General features: G+C 41.0%; 2 protein-coding genes across 2 annotated transcripts; one reads left to right on the top strand and one right to left on the bottom strand.

Annotated features, from left to right (window-relative positions):
• The first annotated feature begins 3,351 nt into the window (after positions 1-3,351).
• LOC135540345 (diphosphoinositol polyphosphate phosphohydrolase 1-like) lies at positions 3,352-17,888 on the top strand. Its single transcript, XM_064966941.1, has 5 exons — positions 3,352-3,642; positions 5,025-5,135; positions 13,445-13,489; positions 13,594-13,678; positions 13,799-17,888. Exons 1-5 carry the CDS (start codon positions 3,544-3,546, stop codon positions 13,993-13,995), a joined length of 537 nt encoding a protein of 178 aa, XP_064823013.1. The 5' UTR covers positions 3,352-3,543; the 3' UTR covers positions 13,996-17,888.
• A 245-nt stretch (positions 17,889-18,133) lies between these two features.
• LOC135540346 (small ribosomal subunit protein eS10-like) lies at positions 18,134-21,421 on the bottom strand. The gene is made up of 6 exons (XM_064966942.1): positions 21,348-21,421; positions 20,489-20,638; positions 19,938-20,112; positions 19,389-19,475; positions 18,772-18,827; positions 18,134-18,220 (listed from the first exon to the last, which is right to left on the bottom strand). The coding sequence occupies exons 2-6, from the start codon at positions 20,636-20,638 to the stop codon at positions 18,173-18,175; spliced, it is 516 nt and encodes a 171-aa protein (XP_064823014.1). The 5' UTR covers positions 21,348-21,421; the 3' UTR covers positions 18,134-18,172.
• Positions 21,422-21,643: the final 222 nt, after the last annotated feature.

The raw sequence follows: 21,643 nt of genomic DNA, 5'->3' as shown, positions 1-21,643 counted from the left end.
GCCAGGACAACAACCTACCCTTCAACATGATCAAGACAAAGGAGATGATTGTGGACTGCAGGAAAAGGAGGACCGAGCATGCCACCATTCTCATCAACAGGGCTGTAGTGGAACAGGTTGAGAGTTCAAGTTCCTTGGTGTCCACATCACAAACAAACTAACATGGTCCAAACACACTAAGACAGTTGTGAAGATTGCACAACAAAGCCTATTCCCCCTCAGGAGACTGAAAAGATTTGGCATGGGTCCTCAGATCCTCAAAAGGTTCTACAGCTGCACCACCGAGAGCATCCTGACTGGTTGCGTCATTGCCTGGTATGGCAACTGCTCAGCCTCCGACTACAAGGCACTATAGAGTGTAATGTGAACGGCCCAGTACATCACTGGGGCATCCAGGACCTATATACCAGGTGGTGTCAGAGGAAGGCCCTAAAAATTGTCAATGACTTCAGCCACCCTAGTCAAAGATTGTTCTCTCATAGATTGTTCTCTCTGCTACCGCACAGCAAGCAGTACCAGAGCACCAAGTCTAGGTCCAAAAGGCTTCATAACAGCTTCTACCACCAAGCCATAAGACTCCTGAATAGCTAATCTAAGGGCTACCCAGACCCCTCTTTTACGCTGCTGCTACTCTCTGTTTAAAATCTATGCATATTCACTTTAACTCTACCTACATGTACATATTACCTCAATTACCTCGACTAACCGGTCCCCCCGCACATTGTAACGGTACCCCTTGTATATAGCCTCACTTGTTATTTTTCTGCTGCTATTTAATTATTTGTTACTTTTATTTTATTTACTTATCGATTTTTTACCTAACACTTCTTTTTATTTGTTTTCTATAAAACTTCTTCAAGCATTGTTGGTTAATGGCTTGTAAGTAAGCATTTCACTGTAACGTCTACACCTGTTGCATTCGGCGCATGTGACAAATAACATTTGATTTAATTTGATTTGGAATAACAACTTGATTACCCTAAAAAGTTTTTTTTTCTCAGTGAAATGCTTTAAGTTATTTGTTTCATTTGCATTTTCATTATCCATTTCATAGTAATTTTATTGACAGCCAGAGCAGTATGTGACCAAGAACACAATGAAATGTATTAACTAGATGTAATAAAAAGGGATTTAAATGTTTAGCATTGTCTTGCTTTCTGAGAGAGACACGGTGAAATATCAAACCGTTCAAACACACACCTGATGTATTTTCTGTTCCTTGAATGCGGAGAGGCTCAGAACAGGAGATTAAGAAACGTTTTGCAAGGGGAGCAAATCCACCAAATAGCACACTTTAAAATGAAATTCAAGAAATTATGAAAGCCTAATTTTCCATTGCAGATTAGCCTAATTTTCCATTGTAGATTAGAACAATTCAATGTTCAAGCTGGCTAAACGTGGGTAAACGTGGTTATAGGAACAAAAGTTGAGTCCCAGTTCAACGGCTCAGACATGTGGCAGGGTCGACAGACAATCACGGATTATAAAAGGAATACCAGCCACGTCGTAGACACCGACGTCTTGCTTCCAGACAGGCTGAACACCTTCTTCGTTTGCTTTGAGGATAATGCAGTGCCACCGATACGGCTTGCTATCAAGGACTGTGGGTTCTCCTTCTCCATTGCTGACGGAAGTAGACATTTTAGTGTGTTAAAGGTCTTACTCACATTTGCTATGGAGAGGGTGATCACACAGTCGTCCAGAACTGCTGGTGCTCTCATGCATGTTGCAGCATTAATTTCCTTGAAGCGAGCATAGAAGTAATAGTGCAAAAAAGGTATTAGGTGAACAATAAGTAAGCAAAGAAATAAAAAAACAAACAGTAAAAGACAGTGAAAAACAGTAGCAAGGCTATACACAGTAGCGAGCCTATAAAAGTAGTGAGGCTACATACAGACACTGGTTAGTCAGGCTGATTGAGGGAGTATGTACATGTAGATATGGTTAAAGTGACTATGCATATATGAACAGAGTATCAGTAGCGTAAACAGGGGTTGCACGCGTCTCTTTGTGTGGAGTAAGTAAAACGGATTGAATGGTTGCACATTTAACATGCTGGTGGAGATGAAGTAAAACGGATTGAGTTTCACTGCATTAAAGTCCCCGCCCACTAGGAGCTCCACCTCTTAATTAGTGTTTTCATGTTTGCTTATGGCCATATACTATGCCGTATAGAGCTCATTGAGTGTGGTCTTAGTGCCAGCATCGTTCTGCGTTGGTATATAGACAGCTATAAAAAAAATAGAGATGTTAAGTCTCTTATTAAATAGTGTGCTTATCATGAGATACTCTACCTCAGGCGAGCAAAACCTTAAGACTTCCTTAGATTTCGTGAACCAGCTGTTATTTACAAATATACATAGGCCGTCACCCCTTGTCTTAGCAGAGGCCGCTGTTCTATCCTGCTGAAAAAGCTTAAAACCCGCCAGCTGTATGTTAATCATGTCATTGTTCAGCCACGACTCGGTGAAACACAAGATATTACAGTTTTTTATGTCCTGTTGGTATGTTATACATGCTCGTAGTTGGTCTATTTTATAACCGATTGATTGTACATTGTCTAATAGGACCAATGGTAAAGGTAGATTACCCTCTCGGTGACAGATCCATACAAGGCACTAGGACCGTCGTCCACGATATCTCCGTCTTTTCCTCCTGCAAATGACGGGGATGAGGGCCCTGTAGGGCATCTGAAGTAAATATGTCCCGTCCGACTCGTTGAAGATAATAATAATAATTCCTCCAGTACGGGGTGAATAATCGCTGCCCTGATATCAAGAAGCTCTTTTTGGTCATAAGGTTCTCTCTGCTACTTGATCCTGGACTTCCTGACAGTCTGCACCCTGGTGGTGATGGTAGGCAACAACACATCCGCCTCGATGACCCTCAACAGGAGGGCCACTCAGTGGTGCATGCTTAGTCCGCTCCTGTACGCCTTGTTCACCCATGACCAATGGTGTATAGCACTTAAGTAAAAAAATACTTGGAGGTATCTGTACTTTACTTACTTTTACTTCACTACATTCTTAAAGAAAATCATGTACTTTTTACTCCATACATTTTCTCTGACACCCAAAAGTACTAATTACATTTTGAATGCTTAGCAGGACAGCAAGATGGCCCAATTCACACACTTATCAAGAGAACATCCCTGACGTGTCGACTACCTCTGATCTGACGGACTCACTAAACACAAATGCTTTGTTTGTAAATTATGTCTGCAATTGCGTCCTCCGCGAAACCAGCGTCATTTTCGTAAATTCTCTACTTAGTTTCGTTTTTTCGTAATTCGATGCCGTATTCCTCAAAATAAGATACGTAATATCCTGAAGCCAATTTCGTTCAAAAGTGCCATGTTACGTTGATTACGCAGTTATCCTCATAATGGCGACCGTGCTGGAGAAGCGCCTATGCTTGTGAAAATGAAGCGAATAAGTTATTTATTTTAATATAACGCCGGGGTTACCCATAGGAGGACGTTGCATCGAAGACAGCGGCTTTCCCAGTGTTTGAATTACAGTTTTGGTCCATTGGTAGCCCGAAATGATGAAGTTAAAGTCAAATCAAACCCGGACATACGATGGGGATGGCTACAAAAAGCGGGCCGCCTGTCTGTGCTTTAGGAGTGAAAGTGAAGAGGAGGTGAGGACGAGGATGCAGGGCTATGGGTGGGCCGCAGTTAAGGAAAACCAAAATAGCTATAAGCTAGCTAGTGTTTGTCATTTGCTAATTAGGAAGGCAACTTAGCTAATTGTTAGCTGCTGGTTTTGGTGTGTTGGTTTGTTTTGTTGAATCAGCGTACAGGTCGACCACCCAGGGATATCTAGCTAGATAACGTTTTGATAGCTAGCCAAATGTTGAGCTAACTAACTAGCCAGCTAACTTGGTTGCTGGTAACTACAACGAAAGGGCTGTTTATTATATCTAGCTAGTTAACTCGTTGCGGCTAACCAAACAGTACAAATATTACTAGCTAGTTGCTTGCCACATTGTTGGTTACCTAGCCAGCTAGGCTAACTAACGCGTAGCCAATTAACATTAGCTGCTAGAGTAACATGATAACCAGTGCGCTAGTCAGCACTGTATCTTCTTGATATCTAGCTAACATATTGTTAATGCTAGCTAACGTTAGCTAGTATATTTCTGGTTATAATGATCACATTAAACACGATGACAAATCAATGTTTAGTAACATTTAATGGCTCAACACTAATGTCGATTCGTCATTAAAATGAATTTAGCTAGCGCCAACTACTAGTTATTTAGCAACATTTGCTAGATGGATAGCTACCGTTAAAATAAATAGCTAGCTATGGGCCTTCCTTTGCATGGATGGGACGAGCAACAGGTAACTTGACTGGAACTACCACGACCTAACCGTGCTTGTGATCAAACTAGCTACCTACCCAGTTATTCCTTCAATCTAGCTAACAAATCACTTGAATAAGTCTACAAGTTGTTTTACCTGGAGGTCAGCTAATAACACATTGCATCACTCATATGGCCCATATTCTGGGTGCCAACCTGGCTAAAGACAAGTCAGTGTCACCAAACCATCTGTCATTACTGTCTGTGGTAATCAATGATTTATATAGCTCTACACACGCCATTGGTAGTAATGTGTTTTGCTTGTTTATGCGAGGGAGCTATGCCTAAATTATGCATGCATAATAACCAAATGCATTAGGCCAGGGGTGTCGCGCTCATTCCATGGAGGGCCTAGTGTCTGCAGTTTTTTTTTCCTAATTCAATTAAGACTTAAACAACCAGGTGAGGGGAGTTCCTTAGTAATTTGTGCCCTTAATGCATCAATCAAGTACAAGGGAGGAGCAAAAACTTGCATACACTTGGCCCTCTGTGGAATTACTTTTGACACGTGCATGTCAGGTGTAATTTGAATATGACTGACGTCTTCATCAACACAGTAGAGAAGTTATCTCAACAACACGCTCTACTGTGTTTACATTGAAACTTGAAGCTCTGGATTTGATCGATGGTGCTCAATGCTTATCCTCTTGCTGCAGGTACTGTTGGTGAGTAGTAGTCGGCATCCAGACAAGTGGATCGTCCCTGGTGGAGGGATGGAGCCAGAAGAGGAGCCCAATGTAGCTGCAGCACGAGAAGTCTGTGAAGAGGTTAGCTTTTTTTCCCTCTCATTTCATTGACTGTAATCCTTCAAACTATATTCCCACCCTGTATCCCCACATTTGAGGGAACCTGTAGGTGTCTTCCATAATTGTTATGGATATTAGAGATGTTGCTCTCTTTGTTTTAGGTGCGGCTTTTGGGGTAGACAAAATCAATGTTTTTTTTTTCTGCAAACCACACCCCTTGATTATAAATGGCAACAAGTTGTTGAGATTTGATATAGCTTGTTGAAAGATCGCTCTACGTTTTGAGTTTCAACACATGTTAATCCATGTTGGTCAAAACACATCCACTTTGGGCGGTGCAGTTGGTCTTGATCATACTCTGTTTATGTGTGCTGAGAAAATAAAGGCTACATCTGCAGTAGCTAAGCAGACAGGAATGTTGGTGCCAAAGGGAGTTTGGCGACTAGTATTTTTTAAATATTTTTTACCTCCCGCTTCGGGCTAAATGTGTCAATGTGTAGTTCATACATGCATAATCACGAAATTCCTAGTTCTGAAAGCACCTGTTTACTGGAAGCTGTTCAGTGCCATTTTCCCCCCCATGGACCTACCCCCTAGCAATTCAAGTTCTTGCCAATAAGCTTCAGCTCCTCGCCATTTGAATGACAGCTAGCAAGATGCTCACACAGCAGAGAGAGAGAGCAATAACATGGTGCACTTATCTGCACATATGTGACGTAGTGGGCAACCTTTGGGGACCACTTTTGGCTCCTAGCGCTACTTTCAGAACTACTGGCTAAAATGTATAGAAAGGTACCAAAGAATCTCTTTAAAGGGATACTTCTGGGAGTCCCTTAATCTACCCCCCCCCCCCCCCAGAGTCAATGACATGTTTTATGTCTGTCCAGTATGAAGGAAGTTAGGAGGTAGTTGTGAGCCAATGCTAACTAGTGTTAGCACAATGGCTGGAAGTCTATGGGTATGTGCTAACATTTGCGTGTGTTGACATGTAATGCAGAATGTAGCCTATTCTGTATTTCAATGTTGATGCCTAGTCACTGTAATTGAACCATGACGATTGAATATTTACATTTGAGCCCAAGGGACTTTTCTTCACCGGGGGGATAAAGAGGGTTTCTCTGTTGCCAACTAAGAATTAGGTTTTAGAAAATAATCAGCAGATTCATTCTATAGGGAGGTATTCCATGTCATGATGTTTTAGTGGCGATATGAAGAAAAATCCATATTGCGATAAAACATTTTTAGATAATGATAAATAAGTGAGAAATTATGCAAAATTATTTTGGGGGAGGTGCTAGAGCTGGGCAATATGGACAAAGTCATATTGCTATAAATGTAACTATTTTGCTCAATTACAATAAATAAAACATTTTAATGGACATTTACTTTACATTAGCAGCAGGGCTCTAGACACAAATACCAGTGCCAAGTAAGATTACTGAGATGGTAGCCTATGATTTAAAAAAGTAATTAGTAATATTTCATCTAAAATATGCATTCCCTGTATTATTGTTATTTTCATGTGCAACCTGGCAAAATAGTATCCAGAATGATCCAATTTTATTTTTGACTCTTCAAATAATTTTCCGACATCTTTGTGCAGGCTGGCTATATTATTCACCACCTGATGAAGTGGGAAAACTATGAATTTGTTGTTCTATAGCCATGTAGGTTAATTAATTAATCTCAGTAAATGTAGGCTAATGTGCTGCAAAAACTTTCCAGCGCTAGGCCTAGGCTACTTGATGTAGCATCTCAGAAAGTTGTCCAACAGCCAGACTGGGACAGGGTGTTTGATTTCACCACCTGATAGACAGTCTTTAGTGGGTCATTTGATAGAGAATATAGAGCAGACTGAGCGCTGTACTCCAATCTAATTTTATTTGTCACATGCGCCGAATACATGCAGTGAAATGCTTACTTACAAGACCTTAACGAACAATGCAGTTCAAGAAATCGAGTTAATAAAATATTTACTAATTAAACTAAAGTTTACTTTTTTTAAGTAAAAAAGTAACACAATAAAATATATACAGGGGTACCGGTACCAAGTCAATGTGCGGTGGTACTGGTTAGTAGGAATAAAGTGACTATACATAGATAATAAACAGCGAGTATCAGCAAGGGGGGGGGGGTGCAATGTAAATTGTCCGGGTGGCCATTTGATTAACAGTCTTATGGTTCACAGCAGTCATCCCTCGCAGGATGCTGATATCTTCTCCTACCCTGGCTGCTCACTGTTCAGTAAGTTAGGCATAAGTCTAGCAGCTGAGCTGACATCTCTGGCTTGGCTTGCCCATAGATTTTTCCATCGGGCACAGTTTTGTGTGTAGACATCACATCAGTAGCACAGTCTCTTAAGGTGTTGACTAGGGCTGGGATTTGCCAGGGACCTCAAAATACAATATCACAATACCTGCAGTGCCTTCAGCAAGTATTCACACACCTTGTCTTTTTCCAAATGTTGTTGTTACCCTTGAATGGATTAAATTGCATAATACCCTATAATGTCAAAGTGGAATAATGTATTTAAAAACATTTTTTGACTGATTTAATTAAATGAAAAGCTGAAATGTCTTCAAACCCTTTGTTATGGCAAGCCTAAATAAGGTAAGGAATATAAATGTGCTTAATAAATCACATACTTGCCCTCTGTGTGCGATAATAGTGTTTAATGTGTTTTTTTAAACGACTACCTCATCTCTGTACCCAAGAAATACAATTATCTGTAAGGACCCTCAGCCAAGCAGTGAATTTTAAACACAGATTCAACCACAAAGACTGGTGAGGTTTTCCAATGCCTCGCTAAGAAAGGCACCTATTGGTAGATGGGTTAAAACAAAAGCAGACATGGAATATCTCTGAGTATGATGAAGTTATTAATTAATTACACTTTGGATGGTATATCAATACACCCAGTCACTACAAAGATGCAGTCGTCCTTTCTAATTCAGTTGCCGTAGAGCAGGTATTTCCAAACTGGGGTACGTAAAAAATTAAATATCTTTCCAGACTCACATTAAACATCTCCAATCCAAAATTAATTCTGGAATTGGCTTCCTATTTTGCAAAAAAGCATCCTTCACTCATGCTGCCAAACATACCCTCATAAAACTGACTATCCTACCGATCCTTGACTTTGGCGATGTCATTTACAAAATAGCCTGCATCCAATTTGCTATCATAGTACCATCTGTTTTGTCACCAAAGCCCCATATACTACCCACCACTGCGACCTGTATGCTCTTGTTGGCTGGCCCTCGTTTGATATTCAAATCAAATTTTATTTGTCACGTACGCTGAATACAACAGTGAAATGCTTTACTTTCAGGCTCTAATCAATATTGGAATGGAGCCAAATCTACTGGCTCCAGGTCATTGATAAGTCTTTGCTAGCTAAAGCCCCGCCTTATCTCAGCTCACTGGTCACCATAGCAGCACCCACCCCACCTGTAGCACGCGCTCCAGCAGGTATATTTTCCTGGTCACCCCCAAAGCCAATTCCTCCTTCAGCTGCCATTCCTTCCAGTTCTCTGCTGCCAATGACTGGAACAAACTGCAAAAATCACTGAAGCTGGAGACTCATATCTCCCTCACTAGCTTTAAGCACCAGCTGTCAGAGCAGCTCACATATCATTGAACCTGTGCAGAACCCATCCAACTACCTCATCCCCATACTGTTATTCATTATAATTATTTTGCTCCTTTGCACCCCAGTATCTCTACTTGTACACTCATCTTCTGCAAATCTTTCACTCCAGTGTTTAATTTCTATATTGGAATTATTTTGCCACTATTGCCTATTTATGGCCTTACCTCCCTTTATCCTACCTCATTTGCACACACTGTATATAGACTTTTTCTATTGTATTATTGACTATGTTTTCCATGTGTAACTCTGTTGTCGTTTGTGTCGCACTGCTTTGCTTTATCTTGGCCAGGTTGCACTTGTAAATGAGAACTTGTTCTCAACTAGCCCAACTGTGAAATAAAAAATTAAATAAAGTTTAAAAATTCAAACAGTCCGTTTATATTTTCCAACGGAGCTATACATTTGGGTGAGGTTTTTTTCTCACCTGAGTAGCCTTCTTTCACTTCTCAAATACAATTAAACCATCTGGTGTAGAGCGAAATAACAACACAATGTCAAATACAAGTAGTCTTGTCAAATAATTAACATCCAATCACATTAACCGTTACTCTCTAGCGAGAATTCCACTAATGGTCTGTATGTAGCTGCTGCTCATTCCATTTGCTCGAAAATTGATAAATGGTTAAAAAAAAGTGAGGCCCACGTCCATAGACACATACCAGCTCTACTGGTAGTACTGCTACTACCAGCAGTACTGTACCTGTCGATGACACAAGAACTACATTGATTTGGGGTTCACTTGTATTGGGATTGTAGTGCCTTTCCTCAGCCACAGTGTGTCATATGTGCAAAAGTACTGTCTCACAACTTGATGAAACCTTGACTCTTGCGTAGACATTTACAAACAGAATATGCCAATTTGGAAAATAAGCCACAGGAGTTTTTTGAGCGAGAATTAAGACGACTTTAGAGTAGTAAGACATGTATAAAAGCAATAGGTGCCATTAATAAGAAGGGGCTAGAAGCGTCTTATAATGGTGAGCTACCGAGTGGCTAGGACAGGGACGTCCCATACTACCGTGGGGGTTGTAATTCTTCCTGCTGCCACAGATATGGCTGGGGGAAATGGCCAAAAGAACAATAGACAATGCCATCATCAAACAGCACTGTTTCACGACGCATCAGTGTGAAATTAACTATGTGAGAGTGGATTCTCGGTCCTCACTAGCATGAAAACTAAATACAGGCACAGACCGTGTGGAAAGGGATTAAAGACTGAGACTCTCTCCAATAGAGTTGTGTATCCTTTCAAGCACACTATTCTCATTAACCTGTGGTGAGTTATTCACAATTTTTGATGAACAAGTAAGGTTTTATATGTAATATGGCTAAGAGAAATGATTGATCATTGTATTATTTGTGCCCTTTTCCTATAAGAGCTCTGTGTCACTTCCCAAGAGCCAGATTATGACAAGCTCGCACTCATTCTTATGTTTAAATGTATAGTGTGTGGCAGGCTGACAATGATTGCAAAAAACAACATTTGAGAGTGCGCTGACCCTGGTGCTAGAGGGGGTACGCAGCTGGTGTTTGAAGGGGTACGGGACTATAAAAAGTTTGTGAACCACTGCTGTAGATCAATCCATCTCTTATTCTTACATTTACATTTACATTTAAGTCATTTAGCAGACGCTCTTATCCAGAGCGACTTACAAATTGGTGAATTCACCTTCTGACATCCAGTGGAACAGCCACTTTACAATAGTTCTTATCCATATTTATTTTCAACTGCATTGTTGGTTAGAGGCTCGTAAGTAAGCATTTCACTGTTGTATTCGGTGCACGTGACCTAATAAAATTTGATAACACAATAATTACTATGGCTAGGCTAATTATACAATTAACAGATTAAAACGGGCTCAAGTCAAATAGGCTACGCTTTTATAGTTGTCATAGCATGTGGGGACCATGCTAGAATCAAATCCACAGCCCTACTGTCGCCAACAGCACCTTGCTCAGTCAATCCCACAGTCATAGCAACCACTGCCCATAAACACAAGTGAATAAAAAAAAAATACAGATTTCCATATCAAGATATTGTTTTTGTGCTAATTTGCTGTGCCTGCACCAGAACTCCAGTATATGTCATAGCTTGTTCTCGATCTTCTTTTTAAATACGGAGCCAATTTGTTTTCCGAACTTTTATTCCCATGGCTGATCAAAACTAATTTTCTCATGGCTCTCTCTTGTGCCTCTGCAGCAGACATATGGTGACAAGTACATGTAAAATGCGAACAATTATATTATAAATATTTTTTCTAGAGTTTGACCTAAACAAGTAACTAAAAAATGCTATTCACAGTTTCCTGCACGTACAAATATAATATTAGCCAGCAAGGCTCTTGATCCAGGACGGGATGCTCTGTTGTTACCAAACGAATGCTTGATTTTTGAAAGAAGCTAGATAGCGAACTAACGTTAGCTACTAAATTGGCAAACCAAAGGCACAACTGCAGAGCATTTAGCACATTTTAGACAGTTCATTTAATAGTTATAAGATATCTAGCTGGCAAACATTTTAGTTGTGAATTCCATACTATAATTAGATTGCTTGGCGCATGCTGCCCAACAGTGAGTGACTCAAGGCTCCGGGCTCTTGTCGTAGTGTGCCTGTAAACAAACACCATGTGACACGTGACTATTAAAAGCTTCATGATAATGTGACCGCTGAAATTAAGAACGCAATGTTCTTCATCACCTAACGTATTGAGCTAGTTGACTGCGGGTATTTACTTTAAGTAGCTATGAACATTGACATGTATTACAAATTTTAAAGAAAGAGTTAACGGTATTGATAAAAGCATCCCGTGACTTTTTACAAATACCCCCTGTATAGGTTATACCTCCCAATCTATAGGCAAGTGCCTTCCAAAAGTACTCAGTTTGTATGATCAAACTGAGTCAACCCATCGCCAGTGCTGCTGCTGGTTTAAACCTCTTAGTGCACTCCGTTGTAATAGGTCATAACCCTCATTCTAATTCTGATGGCTATTGGACAAACCACCCAGCTTCTTATGCTGGTTGGTGTGGAGTCCGGCCAGGACTGAAAGACATAAGAGCAGGTCAAGGGTTATGGATCGTAGTAGTGATTTTGGGAGGGGGCGGGTCGATGCAGTTACATATCGGATATAATTTGAAGATAATGTCGAACAAATTGCCTCCCTCTTCTTTCTTTTTTTTAAAGATGGAAAAACAATATAATATATTGGGCTCCCGAGTGGCGCAGCAGTCTAAGGCACTGCATCTCAGTGCTAGAGGCGTCATTACAGACACCCTGGTTCGAATCCAGGCTGTATCACAATCGGCCGTGATTGGGCGGCGCACAATTGGCCCAGTGTCGCCCGGGTTTGGCCGGTGTAAATAAGAATTTGTTCTTAACTGACTAGTTAAATAAAGGTTACATTTATAGATTTTTTTTTTTTAAGTCTTTGTTATCCCGCACTTATTTCCATGACTGATCAAAACTGTTTTCTCATGGCTCTTTTGTCTCTCTGCAGCAGACAAATGGTGAGCAATACGTTTAGAGCGTCGAATCGCAATAAAATCACTATCGAATCATAATACTTTTAGAATCGCAATACATATCGTATGATCTCCAAAGTATCGTAATAATATCGTGTCGGGAGGTCCCTGGCAATTCCCAGCCCTACATAGTCAAACTACAGTGTCCACATCCACTCGTCCTCAACTGACCTGACCCAGCAGAGTCCAAATAGACTGGAATGCAGCTCTAATGCTCATGTTCTTCACTGACGTTCTCATTATGATGCGGAGGGTGGCCATTTTTGATTAGAGGAGGTGGTTGAGAGGAACTGAAGTCTAATCTTAATAATTAGGCCTAGGCTATCCAAACCCTGCCTATCCTCCAGTCAGCCCCAGTGGTGTTCTTCCCCATTTTATCTGGTTGAAGGCAAGAAGAGTGTGTGATTGATACTGGGGTATACTGCCTATGGGGTCCAGGTTTTATTAATAGGCTGAAACTGGAACCCGAAGAAGATGCATACTGCTGGCATCCTCTAGTATAGAAACCTGGCCCAGTACCCCTCAGTCTCCGGGAGTCGTACAAAACGCCTTCAAAACACTGTGTCATATCTCCCTCGCTAACTTTAAGCATCAGCCGTCAGAGCAGCTTGCACCTGTACATAGCCCATCTGTAAATAGCCCACCCAAGTACCTCATCCCCATATTGTTGTTTATTTATTTTGCTCCTTTGCACCCCAGGATTTCTACTTGCACGTTCATTTTCTGCTCATCTATCACTCCAGTGTTTAATTGTTGAATTGTAATTATTTCGCCACTACCTTCCTAATCTTACTTCATTTGCACACTGTGTATATACGCTTTTCTATTGTTATTGACTGTACGTTTGTTTATTCCATGTGTTACTGTGTTCTTTGTTGCACTGCTTTGCTTTATCTTGGCCAGGTCGCAGTTGTAAATTAGAATTTGTTCTCAACTGGCCTACCTGGTTAAAAATAAAAATGTAAAGGTGGGAATTTTGGTGCGTTGAGGTACTGGTGTTGCCATTTTTGATGTATGTATTAGGATAATTGTGTGTAGCCTGTGCCACAATATGTCCTGAAGATGCAGTGACACAGGCCCTTAAGATTGAAAGAATTATGTATTAGTTCCTTAGATGTGTGTTGATTCACTTCCTTGTTTTTGTTTTGTTCAACAGGCAGGTGTGAAGGGGACTTTAGGTCGCCTAGTTGGAATTTTTGAGGTGAGTTTATGACCTTCCTCGGCATGCTTAAGGTGATTTGGGAGTGGAGAGAAATATTGACTTTGTTCTGAATTTTTAAAAGATCTACATTAACTATCTTACAGAACCGAGAGAGGAAGCACAGAACCTACGTCTATATTCTTATCGTAACGGAGGTCCTGCAAGATTGGGAGGACTCTGTCAACATTGGTGAGTGGCTTTGATTTAAATCTGATTATACTAGATTGTTTGAATTCTGGTTATAGTTGTCTCATGTTTGTCTTACCATTTAAGTTAAGCACAAGGTGTCTGTTCATGTTCCTTTAACAGGGAGAAAAAGGGATTGGTTTAAAATAGACGATGCCATACAAGTGTTGCAGTGTCACAAGCCTGTGCAGGCCACCTACTTCGAGCCTCTCAAGGAAGGTTGCATGACCAGCAACGGGACGCCCCTGGTGGCCACGATAGGCGGAGAACTCTCGCCCACCTACAACATCAACCAGAGCTCTGTGTCGGGTATCAGATAACTAAAACACAACGCTGACACAATCCCCAGGAGCTCTCGTCACCACTCTCTCTCTTCTATTATTTTTTTTATCTCAAATACCAACATGGGTTGCCTTGCCAACTCTTTTGTGCCAGAGTTGTGGCGCAGACTTGACAGGTGTTGGCTGAAGATTCTGAAACACTTTGTAAATGTAATTTTTGACCCTTTTTTGTTGTTATTATTGTATTGAAAATTGCATGAAGCATCCCTCACTCCCACATTCTACTACCTTAACGCGCCCTTAGCGTGGTGTTTATTGAATGCAAGAACTACTTTTTACTGTTGTGGTGTAAAAGTGTATACTTAGTGCTTAAGCTCAAGGCTTTCAATGGTATTTTATGTATTTTGGTTATTTTCTGTGAATGAATGTGGCGAAGAGTGTTTTCCCTCTTAAGTATAGGAAATTCGAGCCCGACCGTTTTGTTTTTTTGGGGTCCGATTCAAATCACTTTTGGGGGGGGGGCAAAATGTGCTGATATACAGTTTTACAGCCGGGAAGTGAGTCTCGTTTTTTCACACTGAATTCTCATAAATTACCATCCCAAGAGAGCAGTTGTCCAATAACTATGCTTCAAATGTTTTCATACATTGTGATAATGACCCAACATGACATTGGCGGCAAGTGTTCAGATCAGAATGACATTCCCATTTTTCATCTTATTTATTGAATATCGGTGGAACTTCTTATTGTGGTAAAAGGCCAATATCTGCCGACAATATCGGTGAACCGATATATCGGTCGGGCTCAATAGAAAAATGTTCTCTGTCATCTGAATGGACAGATTGTGGGATGTTACTTGTTTTGCATGAGCACTGGTATGTTTTGTCTTACACATTGGGGTGACCTGACACTGATTGTGCAGCAGGGTAGTCTTCTGTGGTAACCGAGGTCTTTGAATTATCTTCATTTAGCTAGATTGTGGTTATTGGTGTTAATATTTTGCAGGTTTCATCAGACTAGGCCCTTTTCCACATGGATTTATGACCCGATTGTCAAGTGTACATTTTCCCTTAGTCTGGAAGCTAGCCAGCCATTTCAATATTACATTTTGGGCAAAAAATATATACTATAGAAAGGTCTACTCAACTAAAGATGTAGAACAAAGTATCCTATAGAGAATGTATTTCTTCAGTGTCTATATCTATTTTAATGTTCCCCTAGTCTGTTGATAGTGGTTCACTAGACACTGAAACAGTTGGCAGATCCCCTACCGACCGAAATGTATCCGTTTTTATCATTTGGAATTGCATGTGAACGACTGTAGTCTTCATTTATTTTCCAGAGGGTGAAAGGACTACTGACTGCAGTGCCATCCATGGACTGACTTACCTTCACCCAACACAACTCTTAATCACATTTTCAGATTCTCCCGACTCACCTCAGTTTATAGCAGATGTTTACATTGTTCATAGCATTTATTTATCACACCAGACAGCTAGATGGGTATTTTAGATTACTTTTCAGTAAGGTATTTTTTAGTATAGAATCTGCATCCCCGAACAAACACATACCTACCTACTTGACATTCAAAGTCATGGAATCTAAAATGCTGTCTTGGCAAGATGCAGAACAAACGAGCCTTGTACAGTTGGATACCTTGTTTTTAACATGTAAAAATGCTTTTGGAAAAGTTTTTTGCTCTCTTTAAAATGTCTGGCAAAAGTCTCTCAAGCCAACCTGCAATACTTGCCTTGGATGTGGCATGGAGCAGCTGGCTTAATACTGTGAAACTGGAGGCGCTGTAGATAGCATGTAAGCTGTTGTATTGTTTATTTCTGTATAGAACAAAGGTGAGTGTACAAATGACAAAAAACAGTTTCTCTGATGCATTTGTGAGTGCTATATGTTGCTCAAAACATGGCTGTAGAGTTGACTTGATCCCCAAACAGGCGGTGATGTTGGTTTTGGAGGTTTTGTTGACGAGTTGCTTTGATACACAAGGGCTGGGGTTGAAAATAACACAAATGATATAAGCAGCTGAGATGCCGCCTCAGATGTTCTATGAAGACCATGTGCAACTGAGACCGAGGTAATAAAGTGAAGTTAATCACAGTTGAACGGTTAACATACAAAGGACTCAATCACATCCGCTTTAGCCGACATCTTCATAGCGGTTCTTTTGGTGGTGTGGAACTGCATTAGAGCTGTCAAATCCACTGGCAGCTCCTGGCATTTTACCTAAAGCGGACACTGCCATTGGCTGCAGAGTCACATTAAGAGAAACCCCATGTAGCCTTGTTTACAAGTTGGAACACTGGAATGTGAGAATTTACACCTCCATTAGGCTGATAGAAATCCTTATTTTGTTTTCTGATTTTCAATTTGAGCATTATTTCTAAATAGTGTAGGTTCTTGTTCTAAGCTTCTAACGGAAGTTGGACGGGTGTGGCATTGTGACTGATTTGACGGCTCCAACGCAGTTGCACCTATGCAGGTGTCGGCTATTGCCGGGTAACTCTTAATCTAATTGAATTTAGGCCAAAATGTAGATTCTCCGCTGAGCACTGTTCCAAACCACTAGTCTACCATACAGCACTGCGCGGTTACGACATTATCCTAGTCTCTGACAACCAACGCTTACATGCCACTACATCTCCCCCGTCATCTCTTTTGCCCCATAATTGTTTCAGTAGCTCATCATTCGCACTCCAAACGGAGCGTTATCTATATTCTCCCCAATTGCCAATGGATGTAAAATGTCTTTAGGGGTGTAACTAAATTGAGTGGATGACATATCAATAGGAATGCTACAGGAATCCCTCTCACAAAGGCCTGGGACTTTGAACCCATATGTATTGCTTTTTAAACGAGCTGCATCGAACTATGTGGGGGGGAGAAAATCTTAGAACTGTCTAGTGAAGACCGGATCCTTTCCAATATCACCTGTCAAACACACAGAGCAGAATACATTTAGGCCTGTATTTCAATTATGTGGTCAGCCTCAAAGTCCATTTTCTTTCAATGATCTAACAATTAGCTTAGAGCTGGAAAATGTGACTGAAAGGGGTTCTACTAAAAATCGGTACGAGGGCAGGCAAGCGCTGTAAAAAATAATGGATATTCGTGTAACAGCCAATGAATGACTACTTGTTCTTTAACCGTTGTCAATTTTAATGTGTTCCGGACAAGATGTGTTGTAGATGCATACTAGTTAAAGCAGGACGTCTTATAGCTAGAGGCTCTCCGACACACTTTAGTCAAGTGTGTTTTTCCCTTTCCATATCACAATTAACTTATTTTAATGCAATGAATGGTCAATGAAAGTCGAAGTGGACAGGGATTTATACATGCATTTCTCTTCCTAAGGGATGACATTACACGGCACTGCTGTCAAAGCATGAAAAGCACAGTGGAAGCCTGGAGGATGAATGAAAGGCTCAAAAGCAACCTCTGCCCCAATAGGCCATGGTCCTTCACACGATATTGGAAATCACATGACCACTGGGAAACGATTAACACCAGCTAGTGGCCAGGCAGTATTCTGCAACAACCCACGTGAAAATGTTTTGCCTCAATGTTCAGTTGAGAATTATGCAGTGTTCATGACATAGCATTTCATTGGGATAGTGGTTAACAGCTTGATCCTTTTTCAATTGGACCGTCCAGCAATTTGGGTGATACTCCCGCTATGTACAAATTGATTAGGCAAAAATTGTAATCCAATGTGATTCAGTGTAAAAAGCTATTTGGACTGCCTAATATGTTTCCATTTCCCTCAACATGACCTCAGCCGTTTAGTTTCCCTACATATTTGTAGTAATGGTGTACTTCTCTGCAATTTGATTTCTCGTCATTTGGGACTGTGGAATAAATCAGTGGACTGAAGATTGTAATATAAAAATGTGCCAACAAATAAAAACACCAGTATTTCAGATCTGGATTCAATTTGCCTTTATGAACCTTCATGTCTAGCTGCTTATTCTGCTTTTAATACTTGTTGATTAACAGCTGACTGAAAGACTGCACTTTGAATAACCTTAGCTAGTATAATTACTGTAGTGTGTGTGAATTAAGGGTCCTCCTTCCACACAAACCGTGTAAATGTATATCGTGGAAAAATACTACATGAATCCAGAATGCCAGCATCTAAAGCACCGACAAAGAAAAAGGACAGAGCTGCGTTTTGTGTGTTTATTGTAAAGAAATGGATAGAAATCTACTCCTGAGGAGGCTGCTGTCCTCTGCCACGTCCAAATCCACCCCTCTGAAAGCAAGAGAGAAGGGTAAGCTTCCACATCACAGGACAACAGTTGGTAAGGAAAACAAATCATACTGTCATGTTTCTAATTCATGTCCCGAATTTGTCTACCCGAAGAACTTTACTCAATGTGTTAGACCAGTGCTTCTGGCTACACAAGGTATGCAGTTTTTCAAACCAGCCGATCAATTACAATTGCTCATGGTAATGTCATAGTTGAGTCTCAATTTAAATGCCAACAAAACAAGAACATTTCCTATTCTAGTAACAGATGTATAAAACCTTTCAACGGTCGGCTATCCAATAAACTTAATCGTTTTTTGATAATTTGATATTTAGACTTGTCAGTGTAACCAGCATACTGAGTGGCTCCATAGGAACAGATGAGAACACCTGGGGTGTAATCATTAGTCCAAACAGTTAAGAGTTTCTACTAGACAAAATCAGGTAGGCCCTGTTTTGTTTGCTTCCATTTAGGAAACGTTTTGGAACAGAATCGGCGTAATGAATACGCCCTTGCTTGGGACTACAATACCATAAGGCAATACAGTACTTACGAATTGGAACTCTGTAGCTGAACCAGCACCTGCCTCTGCTTTCTTGTCTCCACCAGCTGAAAAGAAAGAAACAGCTTGTAGGCCAAACATTCTTTCTCCAATAATGTTTTAAGTTATGGGTCATTTTCAATAAAACGTCACAAGTTCGATTTGGCTGCTGGGGGGCAAGGAGACTTCATATCCACTAAAACTATAGACAACTACATGCGGTTTAAGGGATTGTTAAATAAATGTTAACTTTTTGATTTGAATATCACCTATTGAAGATAGTCAGGACTAAACATTTCTGATTATTCCATGCAAAACACTTGTGCACAGTTCGCTCTATCAGAGTTACGCATCAAGTAAATGCATGCTTTTCATGATCAGTAAATGTGAATGACCATGTCATTTCTGATAGGTTGTACGCCAAACATTTTCATCCATTCAACATCAACCTTCACACTAGTTACACAAACGCTGAGACAAGTCATTACTGGTCACAAATGTGATCACCTACTGGAAACCAAGGCAGGGTTACCATCAGTGTATTTTAAGCTACAGAGCACACTAGTCAGCAGATGAGTTGGCTGAAAGCTAACTTTTGGATGAGCAGGATCCTGTAACACTATACATACGTGGTGCAGCAGATCTCCTGTAATTGTCTCGGTCACCCCCATCACGGTTGAAGCGGGCAGGTCTCTCTCCCCGCTCTCCCTCCATACCTGGAAAAGAAACGACAACGCTCAGCTGAGTGGAAGGTTAAAGACGCTCAAAAACACAGGAAGGATCATCACGCCGAGGTCCAATCAGCACCTTGGGCTTTAAAGCACTAAATTCAATAGTCCCCACTGTCCGGTCCTTGAGGACCAGTGTATGCAGACCTGTTCAAGCCCACCTCTAACCCACATGATTTAACTAAATCGGCCAAAAATTTAAAAATACCACGATTAGTTAATCAGTTGTTAGTACTGAGCTGGTACTAAAGCCAGCACACTGCAAACCCCAGGATTGGAACGCTCCAGCCCAGGTTATTGAAGTAGGGGCCTTACTAGGAACAGTAACACCAGATTCACATTACTGTGCTGGCCTGGAAACTTTCTTTTCAGCACAGTTCCAGCAACTACAATGGAGGTGTAGTACACAGCTTAGCAGTGTGAAAATGGTAGGCATACAAGTGGACGTACCCTTGGGCCTGGGCCTTGCGGTCTCAGGACGCATCTGGCGGCGCAGAGTGGCAGGAACAATCTCAGGTGGAAGGTGCAGGAAGTCTCTCAGGTATTGGATACCTTCATTGGTGAGGTACCAGTAAAAATGGCGCCAGGCAAATTGCTCCTTAACATACCCAAGTGACTTCAAGGACTGAAAGACAAACATGCAAAACATGCATTTTCTAGCCAGAGATACAATAAAGTCACAAATCTCAGACAAGGCATGCTAGGAAACGTCTTTATGTAGACCAACTGAGTACAAGTCTGCAAATCCACATCACCCCTTCACTGTCACCCTTTTAGTCCACTCACAAAATTCTCATTCAGGTCTACACATCAACAAATCTGACTTCAGATACAACACAGTCCTTAACTGGTTTCCAAACACACTTGGGATGTTGCCTAATAGTGCAACCAGACACACAGCTTATACCTGTGGACATCATGCTACTTGACACAAGAACCGCACCCCAGTCTCAAAGGATAAAGCAATGATAACTCAAAGTAGAAGCAATAGTTTCTCTCACCAGCATTGCTTTCATCACATGAAGATTGGGCACGTTCTTGTCAGCAAGCTCGGGGTGCTTAGGCAGATGCACATCTTTCTTTGCCACCATGACACCCTCTTTGAAGAGGAGCTCATAGATCGCAATACGGTTCTTCTTGGGCATCAGCATCTGTTCACACAAACGACAATGAGACAAGCGTTCGCGTGCAAGCAATATAACAGGGATGTCCATTCGCTTACAAGGTGGTCACGGTTTGACCAAGATTGGGAGCCCTATGTCGTTTCCTCCAGTCGGTAGCTAACCAGCTTCGTCGGGCAACTATGGTATGGGCTCATTTCCCAGATGCGGTGGGTAACAGAGACCTTTAATTAATTAATTAATATATATTTTTCAACCAGGCTTATACAGAGTCGAATGATAACGCCACACTTAAACGTGTATCTGTTGCATCCGGCAAAGTGGTAACTAGCTTGGGGGCGTCAGAAAAGTTAGCCTAATGGTCGAGCGGTGGGCGAGTAACCGAAAGGTTGGTGGATCGAATCCCCGAGCCGAAAATGTAAACATCTGTCGTCCTGAACGAGGCAGTTAACCCGATAAGCAGTCATTGTTGATAAGGATTTGTTCTTAACCGACTTGCCTAGTTTAAAAAAAATAAAAGAAGCTATCTAGCGTTGACCAAAATGCAGTCATGCCCGGGTAGTTTCCTCGACTAGCTTGTGTATATCAGCCTACCTCTTGAGTAATACAATTATTTTTGGGGAAATGTGTGGATGTTTATAACAACGAGATACACATCTATGTAAACTGAGCGTAACAGCTTCATGCAATGTAAGATGTTGGAGATTTATTACGATATTTTTTTCCAGAATTTACTTACCTTACAACTTGCTAGGGGACCGGAGCCGGAAAGAAAGACAGAACTTGTTCAGGAGCGTTTATGCGCAGGCGTTGGATCTAGCAGCTTTAACGCCATCTACTGAGCTGGCGGGAAAACTGTAGTAAAATAAATTGAATTACCAGTATTGTTAAATTATTATCATTCTCATTTTTGCTATTTACTATTATTACCATATAGGTAAAATAGCCATGCACCTTTGTTAATAACATAGTCTAATTAATGAACACATCTCTGCAGCATTTACATTTACATTTAAGTCATTTAGCAGACGCTCT

The sequence above is a fragment of the Oncorhynchus masou genome, chromosome 5 (genome assembly GCF_036934945.1).
Source record: "Oncorhynchus masou masou isolate Uvic2021 chromosome 5, UVic_Omas_1.1, whole genome shotgun sequence".
Classification (NCBI taxonomy): domain Eukaryota; kingdom Metazoa; phylum Chordata; class Actinopteri; order Salmoniformes; family Salmonidae; genus Oncorhynchus; species Oncorhynchus masou.
This window is presented reverse-complemented; position numbering and strand designations above follow the sequence as displayed.

Coding starts and splice junctions, on each gene's coding strand:
- LOC135540346 (XM_064966942.1), bottom strand. CDS start 20,638: ATGCTGATGCCCAAGAAGAACCGTATTGCGATCTATGAGCTCCTCTTC. Junction 19,476..19,937: donor CGCAAGGCCCAGGCCCAAGG/GTACGTCCACTT, acceptor TTTCTTTTCCAG/GTATGGAGGGAGAGCGGGGA. Junction 18,221..18,771: donor CAGCTACAGAGTTCCAATTC/GTAAGTACTGTA, acceptor TCTTGCTTTCAG/AGGGGTGGATTTGGACGTGG.
- LOC135540345 (XM_064966941.1), top strand. CDS start 3,544: ATGATGAAGTTAAAGTCAAATCAAACCCGGACATACGATGGGGATGGC. Junction 3,643..5,024: donor GGAGTGAAAGTGAAGAGGAG/GTGAGGACGAGG, acceptor CTCTTGCTGCAG/GTACTGTTGGTGAGTAGTAG. Junction 13,490..13,593: donor GCCTAGTTGGAATTTTTGAG/GTGAGTTTATGA, acceptor ACTATCTTACAG/AACCGAGAGAGGAAGCACAG.